The sequence below is a fragment of the Bos grunniens genome, chromosome 4 (genome assembly GCF_055505025.1).
Source record: "Bos grunniens cultivar Pamir isolate PY7600 chromosome 4, Bosgru_T2T1.0, whole genome shotgun sequence".
Classification (NCBI taxonomy): Eukaryota; Metazoa; Chordata; class Mammalia; order Artiodactyla; family Bovidae; genus Bos; species Bos grunniens.
In genome coordinates this window covers 1,452,859-1,473,507 of record NC_141168.1, presented here as the reverse complement: position 1 = coordinate 1,473,507, position 20,649 = coordinate 1,452,859, and the positions used below count along the sequence as shown (strand labels likewise).

At 55.4% G+C, this 20,649-nt stretch overlaps 1 protein-coding gene across 2 annotated transcripts in view; it reads right to left on the bottom strand.

The window, feature by feature from the left end:
- PTPRN2 (protein tyrosine phosphatase receptor type N2) overlaps positions 1-20,649 on the bottom strand; it is a 607,146-nt gene that overhangs the window by 15,326 nt on the left and 571,171 nt on the right. For both annotated transcript variants that reach the window (XM_086394674.1, XM_086394676.1), the window contains 4 exons: positions 12,812-12,931; positions 11,622-11,788; positions 6,947-7,000; positions 3,894-3,958 (listed from right to left, as the gene is read on the bottom strand). In XM_086394674.1, the coding sequence (XP_086250800.1) occupies positions 3,894-3,958; positions 6,947-7,000; positions 11,622-11,788; positions 12,812-12,931 (406 nt within the window). The remainder of the gene's footprint in view (positions 1-3,893; positions 3,959-6,946; positions 7,001-11,621; positions 11,789-12,811; positions 12,932-20,649) is intronic.

Here is a 20,649-nt window from a genome sequence, read left to right as displayed (position 1 = left end):
CTGGGCGCTCAGCACGTGGCCAGCGTTTTAACCTCACCACGAAGCTGCCGCCTGTGACTGGCGGCTGCTGACTGAGCAGCACAACTCTGGAGGAGCGCTGGGTTTTAAAGTTCAAGGAGAAATGTTATTTCTCCCAGGATGGGAGGAAGTACTTGCACCACCACATATCTGGTAAGGGGCTGATATCCTCAATATATAAAGAACGCCCACAGCACAAGAGCAACCAAACCAACAGCCCAGTTAAAAGACGGAAGAAAAGAACTCGAATAGGCATTTCCCCAAAGCAAATATACAAAGGGCCAACACACACGAAAAGACACTCGACATTTCTAGTCTCCAGGAAAATGCAAAGCAAAACCGCAGCAAGACCTCACGGCCACCGGGGTGGCTACTGCCGAAGCCCCAGGGAACGACGGTGTGCGAGCTGGTGCGGGGACGCTGGCCACAGCCCTGGCCCGTGCGCTGCTGTTGGGGGCGGAAAACGGTGCAGCTGCCGTGGAAAACAGTAACGCAAGCTCCTCGAGAAATCAGAACAAGACCACACGACCCAGCAATTCCACTCTGGGTATTTCACCCCAAAGAACTGAAAGCAGAAACCAGACAGATATTTGCACAGCATGATTGGAGTAGTCGTGATTCAGTAGCTGAAAGATGCAGGGAACCCGTGTGCCCGGACAGACGGTGAACAAGGTAAGCGTGGTCCGTCCCGGGGGGATGTTACTCCGCCTCAACCAGGGAGGCGGTCCTGACACCTGCTACAGCACGGTCAGCCCCAGGACGTGACGCTCAGAGAGAAGCCAGACACGGAGGGGCACACCCGTGTGCTTCCACCCACTCGAGGTCCCTGGAGACGTCGGAGCCACAGAGACGGGGGCACAGGGGAGGTTATATGCCCCCGTGGAAGAGGAGATGTTCACCGATGCCACCATGTGACGGGGAAACGGGAAATGGGTGAGCTTGCCGAGGACAGAGACCAGGGGCTGGACAGACGGCCACACAGGCGCCGGACATCCACTCACGCTCCGTGCTGAGACCATTTAGAAGCAGCTCCCAGCTGACGCGAGCTTCCTGGGCGTCTCCAGGCGCACCTGTGGACTCGGGCCCACGCTCTGCGTCATGCAATGAAATCCCAGTCCTGCAGCTCCCGCCAAACAAAAGGAACAGGCTCCCAGGCTGGCCCGGGCCTGCGGACACCCCAGTGGCTGGGGCTCAGGCGGCACAGCCGGTGGGGCTCCTGCCGAGTGGCCCTCAGCCAGCGAAGCTGCCGCCTCCCGATAACCCAGCCAACGTGATCCTTGGGAAGCCCCCCCATTTGTCTGGCACTCTCCATTCATTTAAAAAATTGTGGCGAAATATGAAAAACCCTGGGCGAAGAGACGTCTTGGACAATGTAAAAGGCACAGCTTGGAAAGTACCTTGGCTGCAAAGCCAGAGTTGCTGCACTTTCATCCGCGAGAGGGGAACGCTATCAAACCCTGATTCTACCCAAGACGTTAACCCTGAGTTAGAAATGTGTCTGGGGCCACAGGAAAAACACGCAGAAGGACTTCCCGGGGTTTCCTGCTTTCCCTCCGGCTGGCGGAGCACACACACCAGGCCCCGGGCGGGGTCCCGACGGCTGCGGAGCGTCCCCGCGGCCCTGGGGGCCAGGGCTGACGGGCCCGGCTGCAGGAGAGGCCTTCTCAGGTCCTTCTGCAATTCATTCCTTTTAAGAGAAGGAGACGGGAAGAAAGCTTTCGTGTCTAGGCCTGCGGCCTTTGATCATTTGATGAGCACAGGCGGGCAGTCGGGCCTCCGGCTTCTCAGGCCAGACAAAGGCACCCCCACCGCCCGGGGCCGCGCGGCCGGGCCCAGGACAAAACCCTGGTGGCTGCTGGCTGGGAAGGCCCGGGAAAGGGCCCCTCGCTGGCCGAGGGGCCACCCTGCCCTTTGATCTGCCCCGAGACCGCGGCCGGGCCCCGGGTCAGGGGATGGCTCAGTGTGGGCCCCTCGGGCAGAGGGGAGCAGGTCAGGGGCAGAGTGAGGGGTGACCGATCTCAGAAAGGGCTCAGCACCCGCCCTCCCGGGCCGGTTCCACACGGCTGGGCTCACATTGTTGCCGCCAGCCTGCACTTCCAGTGGAATCTGACAGGACGCGGCAGGCGGACGGGCCGCTGAATGAGGGGGCCCAGCTGGGATGGGGAGTCGCCGCCGCCTGCCCTGGGCTGTGGCTCTGCTCAGCGCCCCGTGCTGTCACACCAGCGAGCTGGACACCGACCCCCTCCAGCACTGCTGGGGCCCGCTCCTCGGGGGGAGCTGGACTCCACGTGGCGGTGTGTGCCCGTGAGGCTGCGTGTCACCTGCCTGCACACACAGATGTCTCCTCAAATGTGCGAGACGATCCACAGTCTCGGAAGGTGTTTGGTTTATCAGGTGGAAGCACTCTGGGCCTGGTGGCGGGGGTTGGGGGGCAAGGGTGGGAGGAGGCAGGAGACCCACGGAGACTCTGGGTTTGCAGAAACCGTGCGCTTGCAAATGAAGAGACAGACCCAGTTGATGAGATGGAGAGGCACAAACGACCTTCCCACTGGAGTTAGCTTTGCGGCTCTAAGACCAAGCCACGTTATCAAGAGCCGTTGTTTGCATCCGGTTTGCTGGTTCTTTGTCTGCATGCCTCAGCACTGCCTCAGGGTGTGAGAAACACCCTCTGGTGTACAAGCCGGGCCCACTGTCCCCTGGACCCTGAAGCCGGCAGGGAGCCTGCGGCACCCACGGGGTGGGGGCTGCCTGGGCCCTGGCGGCTCGGAACCTGACCGTGCTCTGTAGTCCTGGGCGTAACGCGACGGCCATCGTTTCATCTTCATGCAACCATATATCCTTGGGCTAGAAGTGTGTTCTGCTTTTCTGCTTTTCTTTTAACCAGGAGAAGATGGAGTAAGAAAGATGCCTGGTTCAGAGTTGCTGGCACTTGTCTGACGATGTATAGAAACCCATTTCTACAACTGGTGTCTGCTCTTATTGCCAGGCAAAGGGTGAAGGGTGGGTTCCTGGAAGCCAGGTGCCCCCACTAAGGACACACGTGTGAGTGTGTGCATGGGTGTGTGCCCACGTAGAGGAGATGGGGTTTTCTCAGGCGGGAAGGAGACCGGGAGATGGCGCCCATCCCAGGGCTCCCTTCCCAAGTCCCCAGAGGCTGAGGACAAGGAGGGGCCCCGCAGGTCAGGCTGGGGTCTCCCCGCTGACATGTGCCTGGTTCCCCCAGAGGCGGGTCCAAGGGGATCTCCCACTTGGCTCTGGGGTGTGCTGGCCTCGCAGGGGACACCTCACAGGTCTGGCGTGTGGAGCACACTGGGGAGCCGCCAGCCCCCTCAGTCCCCGCACTCTCGGGGGCTAAATCCCACCCAAGCCACAAGCTCACCCAGGGTCTGTGCTCAGGTCATAGTCCTCTGAGCCCAAGCACCCAGACGCTGTTACACGCAGGGTGTCTGAAGTGGGGCTACTTCAGAGACAGTCTCCACCAGAGATAAAGGGGGTCTCCTGCAGAGACAGTCTCCACCAGAGAGTCTAGGCTCTGAATTTTGCAAATATAGTTCTAACAACAGGGAGGGTTTGTTTAAGGCTCTTCTGAGCCACCGCAGCCCTGGAAGATCAAGATGGCCTTCTCCCCACTTGTGATGTTAACACAGGATGCCGATCGCCCACTGCGCCCTGAGCCTGGCATGCGACCCTGGGCGGAGGTGGTGACAAAGGAGGACCCTCAGAAATGAACATGCTTGCTGCAAACAGCTTCCCTGCGATTCAGAAAAGGGACAACAGGCTAATTTCCCCATGGCTTTCTGTGACTGCTGCACCGAGGTTGCCATGGCAACACCATCCGGCTGGAGCCTCACAGAGCAGCCCCTTCCGACTCTTACCTTTGGCCATCTTATTGAGAACCATGTCGATCAGGACGTAGGTGCCACTCCTGCCAGCGCCGTCACTGTCAACAGAAGGAGAGAGGTGAGGATGCGACAGGTCACGCTGCCCCCACGCCCCACATGCCCACGACAGCGTGTGCCCTCGCGGCCCAGGGGGCCCATGGGAGGAGGGGAGGGCGGGGACCTGGAGAGGAAGAGACACAGAGCTGGGCATGGGGGGTCAGGGTGGGAGGGGGAGGAGGGAATGGAGGGGGGAGGGAGGAGGGGGAGGGAGGAAGGGATGGAGGGGAAGAGGGAGGAGGGGGGAGGGAGGAGGGAATGGAGGAGAGGGAGGGGAGGGGGAGGGAGGAAAAGGAGGGGAAGGGAGGAGGGGGAGGGGAGGAAGAGGAGGGAGGAGGAGGGGAGGAGGAGGAGGGGAGGAAGAGGAGGGAGGGGGAGGGGAGGAAGAGGAGGGAGGGGAGGGAGGAGATGAAGCTTTCTTCCGGGCTGTGCTACGGATTAGCTATTGTGCCTGTGTTGATTTGTTCCTTTCTTCCCTTTTTCTCCCCTCTTTGGTCAAAGATTCAGCAAATTTTGTCAGGAAAAAAGGAAATAAAGAACTGGCTTGCAGTGTTGGAGCTGATGGCACTTGTTTTCGGAGCCTGCAGGGGGCTGGCTGCGGGGGAGGAAGGCTGGGTGCAGGCCTCGGCAGGCCCACCCCATGGAGGCAGGTCCTCCACCCATTCATCTGCTCCACCGCGGGGGGCGCGTCCGGGCCCCCATCACCTCCTCCAGCCTCCCTGCAGCCTCCCTCGGCCCCAGTGGAAAGTCCTCCTCTGGACGAGGGTTGTGAGAGTGTTCCAAGCCGTGGCTCAGCAGCAGGCGGCAACAGGAAAGGAAGGCAGCCTTTCAGGCGGCGGCCTGGCGTCTCTGCTCTCTTGTGCGGTGCCTTGAGAGGGCTGTCGGCCCAGCAGGCTGTCCCCCGCCCATGGGCACCCCTGGCGGAACCCGCTGACTTGGCAGGGAAGCGTCTCCGTTTCAGGACCCGGGGGCCTGCATGGCCACTGCGTCTGCTCTGTCTCAGACCTGCCAGCCAGCTGGTAGCCCGGAAGCCTGTCGGTTGTCCTTTCACAGCAAAGAGTCACTGGGTTTGGTGTCAACGTATTTCTCAAAGAGCAGAAAAAGGCTCAGGTAGAAAGAGAACAACTCCGCATAGCACTACTGAGTGGGGACACAGCCACGCCGAGGTCACTGGTGCCCCAGTGACATGCCGGCCGCTGAAGGCTCCTCCCAGACCAGCCTCGGAACCAACGCCAACCGGAGCTGCTCCTTGGGCGGGTCAAGGGTGTTCTGGTTCACTTCCCAGGGATCCAAACCACTCTGTACTCCTCCTCCCTCACGGACACACACGACACACTCAAACACACACTCAGACACACACACATACACACCACACAGGTGCACTCAGATGTGTGCATGCACTCACATACACACTCAAACACACACTCAGACACACACACATACACACCACACAGGTGCACTCAGATGTGTGCATGCACTCACATACACACTCACACACTCAGACATACACACTCACATACATACCCACACAGATACACTCAGATGTGTGCATGCGCTCACATACACACCCAAACACACACTCAGACACACACACATACACACCACACAGGTGCACTCAGATGTGTGCATGCACTCACATACACACTCACACACTCAGACATACACACTCACATACATACCCACACAGATACACTCAGATGTGTGCATGCGCTCACATACACACCCAAACACACACTCAGACACACACACATACATACCACTCAGATGTGTGCATGCGCTCACATACACACCCAAACACACACTCAGACACACACACATACATACCACACAGGTGCACACTCAGATGTGTGCATGCACTCACATACACACTCACACACTCATACACACTCACATACATACCCACACAGATACACTCAGATGTGTGCATGCACTCACATACACTCATACACACTCACATACATACCCACACAGATACACTCAGATGTGTGCATGCACTCACATACACACTCAGACACACTCACATACACACCCACACAGGTGCACTCAGATGTGTGCATGCACTCACATACACACTCACACACACACACCCACACAGACACACACACTTACATACACACCCACACAGGGGCACACAGACAGGCACATGCACTCACATACACACTCAAACACACACTCAGACACACACACTCACATACACACCCACACAGATACACTCAGATGTGTGCATGCACTCACATACACACTCACATTCTCACACACATGCAGATGCACAGACACACTGAGACACACACTCAGATGCATGCACACACACGCACACACACTCAGATGGATGCACACACTCAGAAATGCACACCCAGACACATGCACAGACACACACTCAGACTAGTGCACGTACACACACGCATGCACACACTCTTGACGGAATGGGCAGACTTGGTGTTTGGTCTTTGGAGACCTAGTTCTTCTTTATCCCAGACAGAGGGAACAGCCTGTGAGACGTTCTGGAAGATAGAGCACACTTCTTCACTGGTGCAGACAGGTGCAGAGCCCACCCTCGGAGGGAGCTCTATTCCAGGGGCTCTCTCTTCCAGGCTTGGTGTAACCTTCTCAAGGACACGAGCCGCTGAACTTCCACCCAAAGGCCACTCCTTTGATTCCAGGTTCTGTCCTGTCCACCAGTGGCCCCGAGTGCTTGGCACAGGTTCCACAGGTCTGCAGAGGGTGTTGGGCTGAGACCCCACCACACCACACACACACCATCTCAAGGTGCTTGTGTAGTGGCCCCAGGAGGTTTAACATAAAGTAAGCTATTATTCTCTGTTTCCTTAAGAAGCACCAGTTAGATATGTTATTAAGCAATTAGGAAGCTGAGCTTCTATATCCAACAGTGTTTACTTTTGAGGCAGCGGACACACGTTATCAGGGTGCAGCTGTACTTGCCTGCAGTGGACGATTATTAACACACGTTATCAGGGTGCGGCTGTACTTGCCTGCAGTGGACAATGATCGGACAAGAGCGGCCCCTGAAGCACTTGTTCACTTTTCTGAAACAAAGAGACACAGAAGTCACGGCGATGCGCTAGGCCCGCAGCAGTCACCAACGGCCGCAGCCAAAGCAGACAGGCCGTCCTGTGGGCATGGTCCTCTAGTGGCCTGTTCTGACAAAGAAAATCAAAATTACACACACATTTTCCAAGGCTTATTTTTCTTTCCAATATTACATTATTAGACAGAGCCTTGAAAACAATTCTTACATTTGCGCAGGTTGCTTTTTCCCTTAATAAGCGTGAACTCTGGCCTCCAGTCGACCGGCCCATCGGCTTGGGCCCCCCGTCCCCCGTCCCCTCCCCCTTCCCTCCTGTTGCTCTAGTTCGTTTGACTTTCGTCGTTGCGGCATGTCTAGACTCCTCACGGAAATTTTTGAGTTTAGCAATTTACACACTGAATTTCTCACAGTCTAGACACCACACTAAATGTACTCTTACCATGACATCTCAGAACAGCATCTTCAAGACATTTCTTGACCTGTCAGTTTTGTAAGGACATCTAAATTTTGGAGAAACCTCAACTGTGTACAAGACAAATTTTTCCACTTTTATAAACCTGATTTTATGTAAAACAACCCTGTTGTGCAGGTTTTAGATCAGAGTTTATGCAAATTAACAAGAAGCACAGATTAGGGTTTTGTACCCAAGTCCTAAATCAAAACAGAGCACAGTTTAATATTCACTGTGTAAGCTCGAAATTTCTTGTAATTCAATGAAAGACATAAACATGTTTACAAAGTACATCCAAGTTCTTAGGAAAATCTTCCTAAATGAAGAAAAGCAAACACTGAGCTTTGGTTAATTGGAAGGAAAAGTGTGTGAGTGGGTGTGTAAGACGGGCTGTGAGTGTGAATTTACACAATGTAAGACGGAAAATAAAATTTTGAAAAGGATGATGGTGGAGAAAAACCTCTTACTTCATGCTGGAAATGGGAAAATGTCATTTCTCTGCTAAGGCCTGTCCGCTCAGCACGGAGATAGCTGAACGTGGACTTTCAATCAGCGGGTCCTTTTGCCATGGAAGCCTGAGAGGGTGTGGGGCTGGTATCTGATAGCCCAGGGTGGTATCTGACGGAGGAGCTGAGGGGTATTCCAGCATCAGGTAAAATGACGCTAATGCCCAGACCTCGGAGCTGGGCTGAGCTCCCACTTACGCTGTGGCCTGAACAGAACAGGTGCCTCTAAGGGAGGCTCCACCCTCCTGACCAGCAGCAGGGCTGGCGGGCCTGGCTGTGCAATCCCGGTAAGACGGGCCTGGAGGTGACCACGCCTGGGCCCAGCCCCCCAGCTGGAGGTGAGGACCCAGGCCCACATGCTGCTCCCTGAGGCCGTGTCATCGCCACTGCAGCAGCGGCTCCCTGCTCGGGCTGGCAGCTGGGCCGAGGCTTGGGGCAGAGGGAATGCGGATGGCTCAGAGCTGAGGGCGCACGGGCATGGGGTCCCTAGAAAGTGCTCTGCCCTCTGAGGATGAAAGGTATTGGAAAACAGACCCGCCTGCTCCTCCTTCTAAACCTCCCTTTCCCTGACTCAGGTTGTCAAGGCAACGGGAGCTTCAGCTCCGACAAAACAGATGCCAGACCCCGAGGACGTGCCTCCAGTGTGAGCGGCGGGGAGCCTGCCAGCCCCATACAGGTCATGTGTGTGCGCGTGCACAGGCGTGTGTCAGGCGTGATGCACGCACTGTGTGTGTATGTGCGGAGCCGGGAGCTGGGGCGGCTTGCCGCAACAGGCCCGGTGCCTTCAGAGGGCAAGTCATCCTGGACCCTTCTCAGTGGCCACATCCTTAATGTGTGGACCACCTCGGCTGGGCTCCTCCAGTTCTATTTCCTGCCTGAAGGTCCTGCCCGTGTTTCTAAAGGCTAACCCCAACTTTTGGTCAGTCACCCAGTTTTGCTCATTTTTTTTTCTGATGGGACCAAGCACAAATGGGTCCATTAAAAAAGAAATAAACAGAACAAGAAGACGGTCTTCTTTAAACTGTGCTGGTTTGGCCAAGAACAACACAGGGAGTCGGCGGACCAGCGGAGCTCCCTGTACAGCTGGTCGGGCTGCTCTGTGGCAGAACGCAGGGAGCATCACCTCCCTGGCTAAGAATCGCTGCTGAGACGCGGGTTCCTGGCTGCACTGGCTTCCCCGTGCCTGCAGCCCCGGCCTCTCCTGTGGCACCTGTTTAAAGTGTTATTCTTGTACGTGTGTTGTGACCGGCTGCCTCGGGGGCCCCCAGGGAGGTCTCACTGCACTTTGACATCCACGCCAGCCCCGCCCTGTGCTAACCCTACTCGTCGACAGCCATGAGCAACCAAGGAGGCGAGCAGTGAGGTCCTGGGTGCTGCTGTGGTGGAGAAGTTTATCACAGAGAACCGGGCACTTGTGTTGTTACCACACAGAGCATCACAAAGGGCAAAGCAGAAGCAGCACAGAGTCCACACAGCGTCCATCTGGTCGACCCGAGACAGAGACGCGGGTTATTCATGGAGAAGAGCAACGCACAGCTGTCTGGTTTACTTTACTGGAACAAATCGTCAGTCAGCAAGAGGCCAAACATTGAGAAAAGTGGCGACGGCGTATACTGCAACAGGAGGAATTCGCCGAGAGAGAATGGTTAGTGATACAAACCGACCCGTGGGTCACTGCGTGAGAGGGAACCGCCATGCAACCACCAGCAAGCAAAGGCCAGAGGGCGTGAGAGGCTCAGAAAGGGGGCTTCCCACACTGTCCCTGCAGTACAGTCACAGTTTCCAATGATCACTTTTGTGACTATGCAACTGGGCTCATATTACTAGCTGCAACATCACAAAAATGACACTGGCCACCGCTAATTAGCTGGCAAAGTAAGGGTTGTCCGTTTTTACAGAGAGCAGCATTAGTGAATGTCAGTGCACACAGCCACGAGAGAGAGAGACAGAGACGGAGAGAGTTCTTCTAGAGCAAAGCCCTCGCATGTGATGCTAATTATCTCTTAGCTTAGCAGTTTCTCTTTAAAGTGTAAATGTGCTCCCTCTGGGCGCCAGAAATATTTAATTACACATCTCGGTCTCTGATGAACACGCTCGGCCAGAGAGGGAACGAGCTGGGTCTATTGTTCAGAGGGGGCCCCGCAGCCCACTGCCCTGCAGTGACCAGCGTCTTCCCAGCCGTCTCCTCTGCCGGACAGAGAGTCACAGAGCAGTGATTGTGTGTGAGCGCCACGCGCCCTGAGGATGTGACGAGACCAAGGCCTGGGGCCACGTGAGCAGCCCCGACCGTTGCTGAGGGCGGGCTGGCCTTCCCCAGCGAGATGGGCCCGCGGGCCTGTAAGCATCTCATTTCCCGAAACCTTCTCGGGCCCTGTCTCCTGGGACTCTGGAGAGAGGGAAGCGGGGGAATCCAATCTGTCTTCCGACGGACTGCACACACAGAGGGTGGGTTGTGGATTGTCCGATTCCACACACGGATGTGGAGCTAGAAACACGCCATCTGCACATGTGAGCAAGTACACCGGCTGGAGCGGGGGGCCGTCTGCGCAGCTGCGCCCGTTCTGCCGGTACTGACCGCTTTTTGAAGATTCTGTCAGGAAACGGGCTCTAAGCGAGGTTTTTAGAAATAAATTTGTATTAAGAAAATGTAAAAAATGACTAGGCGATCGGGATGGGTGGGGGCGGGGGGCACGTCTGGGTGTGTGTCATGCGCCCCTGCCTCCCTGGGGACGGACTGAGGGTGATGGGTATGACGCCAAGCAAGTGTCTCTCCTGGAGCTGTTTCACGTGCTATTTGATACAAAGGATTATCCAGTAAAAAAGAGAAAACAAACCCTGTTTTGTTTTTCCAAAGTGGACTAAAAGGAGAGAAGTGGTATCAAAGTAACCTTCAGAATCTGCCCTAAATTCAAGACACCCAGCTTTACGCTGGAAACCCCACCTTGATGACAGCAGCACTTGCCACACCCAGGGGTTACGTGTCTGTGAACTGTTCAGACACAAGTCAGTTCCCGATCACGCGCAATTCAAGTGCGTTAAAGCGTGTTTTGTCTTGACTCTCCAATTTCCTGTTTTAAAGATTTACTGGAAGCCTACTTCCAATCAGTAACATGTAAGGGAGGTTCCAGGGAGCGTAGAGTATGGCTCTGTGTAGCCCTCAACATCTTCATTTTCTTTCTAGATGTTTAAAACCGTCAGTTTCAAAACTGCACCACAGATACAGAGTTACGTGTGACCCCAGGCCAGGCGTTTATCCAAGGTCACCCATTAGCTAGTCATCTAGGCCTCATTCTCACCACCATCTCTAAGCAGATGAGTAGCCAAAACTCTGGGCTGTATTCATCCATACCTTGTGAAATATGAACCCCAGGAATTCTGCCCCACTGAAGAATCTTACTGATAACCATGGCCACATTTCCAGAATTCTAAGATACCCAGCCCCCCTAGCGTCTAACACCTCTAAAGCTACAGACGCCTCACAACCAACATGTGAGTTACCACAACCTCCCTCCTCGCCTCTGCAGATAACACGGATGTACCTGTGACGCACAAGCATAAGACAGACGGCATGTCTCACAGCGAACAGCCCCTCAGACCCAGATGTCCCCTCCCTCTGGGGGCAACCCGAGCGCGTTACCCCGCTGGCGGGCCGCGGGTCTTACCTGCGGAAATCCAGGAGGGACCTGGTGGAGGAGGGCACCCCCTGGTCATACCAGCTCAGGAAGTGGAACTGTGTCACTGTGCGAGTCTCGCTGGTCTGCAGGTTCTTCAGGTAGAAGCTCCTCACGAGGAAATCCTCGCACCAGATGTGCTCAGAGACCAGATGCACCTGTGTGGGGGGAGCGGACAGGGCGGGGGCGGGGCAGAGAGCACGTCAGCTGGGGGCCCGGCTCCCGGCGCGGAGCCACTTTGTGGGGAGGGGGCTGGGACCCTGAGGGCAGACTGCACGTGGCAGGCCGGGGGCCCGTCCAGCCTGCCAAGTTCAACACGGTTTACACAAAAGGTCACTTTGTGCTTCTGTTGTTTACATGTCACTCAGGGGCAAAATAGTCAAATTATTGGGAAAAAATGCGTTACAATCAAAATGAGTCCACTTTCTGTCTTTTCTAAGCCATATAAACCTCCAAGAAAATTCACCAGAAAAAAATTATACTTTCGGACAAAAACTCAAACGGGGTTCTATTCTCAGTGGCCTTTCATAAGAGAGGCCCCACCCAGCTGCAGAAAGACGAAACCGAAAGGTTCGTATAGACGCTGCCAGGCCGTGAGCGCTGGGAGCCCAGGGCGGGGACCCCAAAACCATGACCAGCTCAGAGGGGAACATCCGGACGTCTGAGGCGAGCCCTCCTGAGGGACTCTGGTGTTCTGACGAATTTCAATGGGAAGCAAAGTCGAAGGCACACCCTGGTGTTGGTGTAACTGCCCAAGGTCATTCATTTCCTTCTTGATGTGGGCAAGAAGCCAGCCAAGGAACCGAGCTGCCCAGCAGGGGACCCGCAAATCAAAAGGCCGAGTGGGCGCTACGGACACAGGGCCCGGGAAGCAGCGGGAGCCGGGATGCATGTGGGCCGCAAAGAACCAGGGTCAACAGGGCTGCTTCCTGAAAACAGGCCCCCGCGAGGTCCTTTCTTGGTTGCTTTCTGGCCGAATTTGGATTCATGGAATTTAAAAATGGAAACCACACCATTTCTGGCAGAGTTCCCGTGGCATGGCTGTCTGCAGGGTCTGCTGACCGCAGGGCTGGGCAAACCTCCTGGGGCTTCCAGGGACGGCGCCCGGTGTCTGCCCAGGACGGGCCCGCCCACAGCTGCCACACCCCCTGCCCACGGCCCGGCGGGCGCCCTGGGAGTACCTCGTAGATGTGGTAGAGGCTGGAGCCCTCGTCCGGCCAGTAGCGGTAGCACTGCCGGACGCCGTTCTCCGCGAGGGGAGTCAGCATGACGACGACCACGCAGCCGCTCTCCCACACCATCTGCGGACCAAGAGGCGGGTGAGGCGCCGAGCCCCGCCAGTGCGGAGTCAGCGCCCCGGATGCACGGCGCACGCGGGCCTGTCCCCGGGAAACTGGTCAGTTGCCGAGCCCCGTGACTCGCGGAGTCAGCGCCCCAGACGCACGGCGCACACGGCCTCCATCCCCAGGAAACTGGTTCCGCAGGCGGTGCACTCTGCCTTTGCAGCTGAGCACACGGGCCCACAGTCTGCACGTTCCAGGAGACATTGCAAACAGGATGTAGTAAACCCGTTCCACACCTTACACCCCCTGGGTTCCCTGCTCTGCTCAGCCACGGGTCCTCCCTGCTGGTCTCTGACGTGCCACAAACAGGCCACTGGGCATCGGGTGCTGGGCCCCAGGCGGGCAGCCTGCTGGCTTGGACACGCCGCTGTTCCGAGGGACACGGGGGGAAATCACGGGCACGTGTGTGTGCTCGTCACCACCGTGGGACCAGAGAAGCGGTCTGCTTTGTGGAGCTGCCATCCCACCTGAAGCCGACTCTGGAAGATTCCTGCCCACGTGCGTTACAGAGAGTGCATGCCCACTTCTACCAAAATACAGCAGCTCTGCCCAAAGGAGAGGGCACCCTGAACTGACAGTCGTCCACCGCAGCCCCTACACCAGCTCCGGGACGCGCAAACGGACCCACATTTGAACACCAGACCTGGTGAGGACACAGAGGCCCTTGAACCCGACTCCTTTTCAGACACGTGTCACAGCGGGCGGCCGTGGACTTGGTGCTCAGTCGCTCACCTCACTGATTCTAAGGGGTCCCCGAGCAGCCTGAGGCCCTGCTGGCACGTTAAATGCAGTGACGAAGTCTCCGCATTCCCTGTGCTGGGTTACGCTAACTTCTCAGAGGTCTTTATAAACAACTGCGTCTAGACGTGAAGTTTGTATCCGAGCTTCCATCTCTTGAAAACACAGATTTAACAATCTGATGAAGATCTTGTAGTTTATAAAATCCACATAACTCGGGTATAAAATGCTTTCCCGTCATGCTCTTGTTACTAAGTTCCCCTTTAAATTATATTCTGAAAGTCAGATGTATGCACGATATCGTCTCTTTTAATATTGGTTCACCCCCACCCCCGTGATGGAAACAGCTAATATTCTTAAGGCCCCTCATGGTGTATCATCTGCGGTGGAATTTAATGGGACTTGCTGCGATGTTTACAGAAAAGCCCACACAAATATGAATTGCACTCGAGCCCACGCGTTTCCCTCTTCTTCAGTGCAAATCCAACAACTCAAGGCGGACGCCTGCTCTAAGCTTTGCCAGCTCCCAGACTGGCCCTAATCGGCCCTTCTCGCACGCCGTGGTTTAATGTGCCTGGAGAAGGTACAGAAGCTCATTGAAGCCATTAGGAAAATGAGCAGAAACACAGGTTTTATGAGTGTAATAAAAATACAATGATCCGGGCCATAAACTAATCACCAAGGCTCTGCTGTACCCCCGAGTGTGGAATCAGGAAGCCCTCCCCGCCGAGGTTCCTTCTGTCCAGGGACGCTCGGGGCTCTCTGAAGGTGTGGTTGAGAGTGAATCCAAATGAAACAATTTAGACCAACAACTCCAAAAGCACCCCAGGGGACAATACTTCTTTTTAGGTCACTGTGTGGAAGCAGAGAGGACTGACTAAATTGAAGCTGTCTCACCCGCTCGGGCACCCACTCCCTGCCCACCTCCCACCGCGGTGCCCTGCTCGCAGGGCTGGACTTCAGGGCACACCAGGGAATCCACGGTGGGTTTTGGAGAGAACACAGGGTCTGCTGAAAGTCCCGGTCACGTAGGGACCGTTTCTGGACGGGAGATCGCACTCTTTCCGGGTCAGTTTCACAGGGTCGTGCCCAGCAAGAGAAAGGCACGACTTCTATGCCCCGTCTTTGCAATACCTCCTGTGCTCTCTTCAAGGAAGCAGGCAGCAGCCTGGAGTCCTCCCTGATCCTGCTGTGGTCCCCTGAAGCAGCGGCTTTGCTGAGCCGAAGAGCGGATGGTTGATACCAGAAACAGCACTTTCTACACTTCCCGTTTGGTTAGGGCTCAGACAGCACAGTGCCGTGGGGCACGCGGCACGGTTACTGGGCACCTAACACAGGTCAGGACACCACAGGCCACGGCAGGGGGAAAGGGATCGGGCCGTAACGTCTTTTGGTGGCAAAAAGTGGGTGCCTTCTCCCAAACAGGAGGCAGGCACTGCCGGTCCTTGGTCGGATGAAACATGATCTCGGGTGGGGATCCCAAGGACAGGTCCCGGGGCTGTGCTTGGAGAACAACCAGAAATGCCCCCTTCTCCTGAGTGTCTCCTCAGACGCAAGGCACCAGCCGTGAAAGGCCACCCTGAATGCTCACTATCACCTGGCACGCGGTGGCGGGGAGCAACGGTGGCGACGGTCACTGCTTCACCAGCGGGCGTGTCACGGGAGTCGGGGCGGCGGCTCAGGGGTCCTGGGCTGCGCTCAGATGCTCAGTCGGGTCCGACTCTGTGCGACTCCGTGGACTGTAGCCCACCAGGCCCCTCTGTCCATGGGATTCTCCAGGCAAGAATACCTGAGTAGGTTGCCATTCCCTTCCCCAGGGGATCCTTCCCAACCCAGGGACTGAACCCACATCTCTTATGTCTCCTGCACTGGCAGGCGGGTTCTTAACCAGTAGCTCAGCCTCAGGGGTCCTGGGCTGTCGTAAAACACCGGCGACAACCTACACCCCCAGCCCGTCTGTGGCACTCAGAGGCCACCCAGGGAAGGGACACGTGATGATAACACAGCTGACACGGCCGAGGACGGGAGCCCGTTCACGGCCATCAGTCCTGGGCGCACAGAAGGGCTAACATGCAGCAATTCAGACCACGGGCGTGCGTGACTCGGAACACGCACTTTGGCGGCTGTTTCATCCAAATGAGTAAGCTTCCCATGCGGATCAGTGGTAAAGAGTCTGCCTGCAGTGCAGGAGACATTGGACAGGACAGGTGCGTTGGATCCCTGGGTCTGGAAGGTCCCTTGGAGGAGGAAATGGTGACCCACTCCAGTATTCTGGCCTGGAGACGCCCATGGACAGAGGGGCCTGGTGAGCCACAGTCCACGGGGTCACAGAGGCAGACCCGACTGAGCGACTAAACCACAGCAAGTTCACCAACAGTCGGTTAAAAAAGAAACGCCGTGCTGCTCTTGGCTGTGGGCTGGACTTTGTCTCTGAAATGACACGCTGACGTCTTAACCCCTGCCACCGATGACTGCGGCCTGATTTGCAGAGGGTCTCTGCAGATATCACCGGGATAAGAAGGTGAGGTTCCGATGCATCAGGGTGGGGCCTAATTGAGCACAGAGGAGGGAGATGCCGGGTGAATGATGGTGCTGCAGAGACGCTGCCGGAACACGCGGGCCCTGCGAGCAGGACGGAGCCTTGTCTTCCTGCTTCAGGGCCGGGAGAATAGCCCTGCTGGCACCTGGGCTGGACTCGGCCTCTGGAACTGAGAGGGAGCGTGCTTCTGCAGCTTTCGGCCGCTCCGTTTGGGGAAATCTGTCACGGCAGCGCAGGAAACGAACACACTCACCGAGGCCCGGCCTCTATGCCAGGCCCCGAATCGTCCGCAGGACTCGGGACATGTCCGTTCGAACCTTCTTTTATTCATCGAATTACACCAGACGGAAGGAAACTGTAGATTCTCTTCACCCGAAGTCTTTCTTGAGTACCAAGTGTATAGAAAAAAAAAAAAACCTCCTTCGGAGTGCACCGAGGCCTGATCTAAGGCAGGCGGTCTGCATGGACGCTCAAGTCCGGGGCCGCCTGCTCTGCAAGGAGCTCTGGTCCCTCCGGGGGCACGCGTCCCCTCCCCTTCCCCTCACGTCCTGTGAAACCCGCTCCACCTTGTTCTGCTTTCATCTGTGTGGGCACAGCTTTCTTCCACCAGACTGTCAGCTCCTTGAAGACGGCAGCCCGTCTGGCTGCCAGCTCTACCTCCAAGGCATCTGGCACCAGGCTTTATTATAGTTGATGCTTAGTTGAAAACAATACATATTTTAAAAAAGAGACCATTTGACTGCCTCTCTGAAAAGAGAACTCAAAGAAAACGCTATCAAAGGCTCGCCTGGCAGAGTCCTCCCAGGACCTGTTCGGTGCAGACATGTGCCTCTTGAAACCCCATGTGCTGTTTGCACGCCCGCTACAGCGGCCGCTACGTGAAGTGGAGACAGCTTTTCTCCAGAGCAGGCCGAGCGTGCCCCTCCATCCCTGACGCATGATTCGTTTCCGCTGCCAACTTCTTTTCAGGTGGAGGAGAGATCAGCTTAAGCCTGGCAGTGAGCATGCTGACAAAGAGGTCTGAGAACACATTTTATGTCAATCGGCTGGAACCACACACTCTGAAATCGATTAAAGAAGAGCAAACAGCAGTGTCTGAGCACCTTCTGCAGAGCAGACCCCCAGTCCCGCTCCCGCCCTGTCCAGAGGACGGTCGTAAGAAGCCTGCCCTGAAGTCTTCCCAGCCTCTGGTCTGTTTCAGCCACACATTCACCGGCCCTGTGTCAAGCTGTGAGTGAGGCAGCTGGCGATCTGGCTAAACGTGAATGAAGGTGATGAAATCTTCACTGTGTCTCGATGCAGGACTCATAACACAAACCCACCTGGTTCCTCTGTGAACAAAGCCGTCAGCATGGGCCTCCTTCGCAGGTAAAACCCCGAAGTAACAGGAACAAAGCCAATACTTAATCCTGACCCTCAGGAAGGGCTGAGCAGGGAGGAAGGAGTCTTGCAGATATTAAGATCGGACCCAGGGCTTCCCTGGTGGTCCAGTGGTTAATAGTCGGCCTGCCAATCCAGGGGACACGGGTTCAATCCCTGGTCCAGACAATCCCACATACCACGGAGCCACTAAGCTCGTGCACCACCTCTACTGAGCCTGTGCTCTGCAACAAGGGAAGGCGCCACAGTGACAAGCCTGTGCCCCAAAACTAGAGAGCAGTCCTTGTTCGTCACAACCAGAGAAAGGTGAGTGAGCCAACGAAGACCCAGAGCATCCAGAAATAAATAAGCAAATAAATGAATCTTAAAAGAAAAACCTGACCTGAGCTCAAGTCAGTCCCAATGCTGATAAACTGTAGCAGGCCCCCCTGGCTGCTTTCCCACCAGCCGTGTTTGTGCCCAGGCAGGAAGGAGAGCCATCAACTAGAAACACTTGCCCGTTCACTGGAATCCAGCAAGCGTCCTTTCGCAAAGACAGAACGGCCCGCTTCTCTCTGAGCAGAGGCGAGGTGGCTCGTGTGTGCCACTCAAGCACTTCCACAGCGAGGCCACGCGCAGACCAAGCTGCCTGTTCCCCTGAGCTTCATGCAGCTGCCGCAGAGGTGTTTCTGCCAGGTACTCGACTGTGTGGGAAGCCGCCTGAGCCCGGGCGTGCTGTCACTTAGGAGCACTTACAGCCCCTGGGCTGTGTGCACGTTTCACGTTTAATACACGTGTTGACGTCTTAAGCAAAAGCACCACTCAGGCTGTCATCATTTCAAAACCAGGACCTGACGTAGATGAATCAGATCCACTTGTGAACCAAGGGAAGAAGGAGGAGAGAAGAGGGGACAAAGTCAAAGACTGAATGAAAAAGAATGAAAGAAAGAAGGAGGGAAAGACAGATGAGGGAGCTGACACCACACACGAAAGCAGGGTGTTTTCTGCCGAGGGCCGTAAGAGGAAAGACAGATGAGGGAGCTGACACCACACACGAAAGCAGGGTGTTTTCTGCCGAGGGCCGTAAGAATCAGTTAAGAAGGGAACCCAGGCTGTGTTTTTCACGCCAGCCTGAGCTCTGACCCACACGCCTGGTGGGAGGACACACATATATCCAGGTGCCAGGCACACCACGCCCGACCACACACACGGCACGTTTCCCAAGTCCCACCTCGACGTAAGATGATCAGACAAAAGTTTTCTTTTATCTATAAAGGTCTGTGAATTCATGTGCAGAAAATTCAATCAGAATAAATGTTTGAAGAAAAACGTCCTAGAAAATCTAGGGCCTGTGGTTAAAATGCTTCTGAAACACAGAAACAAAGATCAGGTTTTTCTTAGGAAACTCATGGTCCTCAATTCCTGTAGTCCTTTAACTTAATCAGATAATCCTGCTTATTTAACTTATATGCAGAGTACATCATTCGAAATGCCAGGCTGGATGAAGCACAAGCTGCAATCAAGATTGCCGGGAGAAATATCAATAACCTCAGATATGCAGATGACACCACCCTTATGGCAGAAAGTGAAGAAGAACTAAAGAGCCTCTTGATGAAAGTGAAAGAGGAGAGTGAAAAAGCTGGCTTAAAACTCAACATTCAGAAAACAAAGATCATGGCATCTGGTCCCATCACTTCATGGGAAATAGATGGGGAAACAGTGGAAACAGTGACAGACTTTATTTTTGGGGGCTCCAAAATCACTGCAGATAGTGACTGCAGCCATGAAATTAAAAGATGCTTGCTCGGAAGAAAAGCTATGACCAACCTAAATAGCATATTAAAAAGTAGAGACATTACTTTGCTGACAAAAGTCTGTATAGCTATGGTTTTTGTGTATGGATGTGAAACCTGGACCATAAAGAAGGTTGGGACCCGAAGAATGGATGCTTTCAAACTGTGTTGCTGGAGAAGACTCTTGAGAGTCCCTTGGACTACAAGGAGATCCAACCAGTCAATCCTAAAGGAAATCAGGCCTGAATATTCGTTGGACGGACTGAAGTTAAAGCTGAAGCTCCAATACTTTGGCCACCTGATGCAAAGAGCCAACTAATTAGAAAAGACCCTGATGCTGGGAAAGACTGAAGGCAGGAAGAGAAGGAGACGACAGAGGATGAGATGATTGGATGGCATCACCGACTCAATGGACCTGAGTTTGAACGAACCCTGGGAGATGGTGAAGGACAGGGAAGCCTGGCGTGCTGTAGTCCATGGGGTTGCAGAGTCGGACATGACTGAGCGACTGGAAAACCAATTAGATAGCGTGCTCTAGAATCAGTCAGTCTGCACGTTAACAGCCCCCGAGTGCACTGCTCCATCCACAGCCTCTCGACATCAGAACGGTACCTCTGCAAGCCCTCCTCGCCCATCACTCGCTGCCCAGGGCTCGTGTAAGACGAACAGAGGAAGTGACTGCGTGGGCATCACAGGGACGGGGACTGGGGACCTCCTCCCGCTCTGTGTCCTGCCTCTTAGGACCACCAGAAGCCACGAGCCCCGATGTGACGTGGTCTCTGAGCCAGTGGGTATGATTTGACTGGGCGTCCTGCAGACTGGGGGTGCTGGGTGTCTGCAAGGGTCACCTCTGGCTGCTCCAGGCTAGGCTGCTGGGGGCTTGGTGGTACTAGCTATAACGGGGTCACCCTTAGCTGACCTGCCAGAGGTGGGGGTGGGGGCTGCCGCCTTCCGGCCCCCTGTCTGCTGGGCCCATCACCGCCTGGGTGCACTGGTCAGCTGTGGAGCTCATCACTGCCGTTCTCATCACAAGTTCCTGGAGGAAAACCGTTCGGTCCCTCGGACCTCCCACAGCCCTCCACTCGGGTCCCTCCTTGTCCATCCTAAGAGCGGTGACTGATGGGTGCTGAGGAGCTCAAGTTCTTCAGTTAAATCAAGCCCCACTGCTTGGAAAAGAAAGTACACTGCCCCAGTGAAGACTTCATAGTAGAATACACTTTCAGAAAGTGGGAAATAGAAAGCAATAG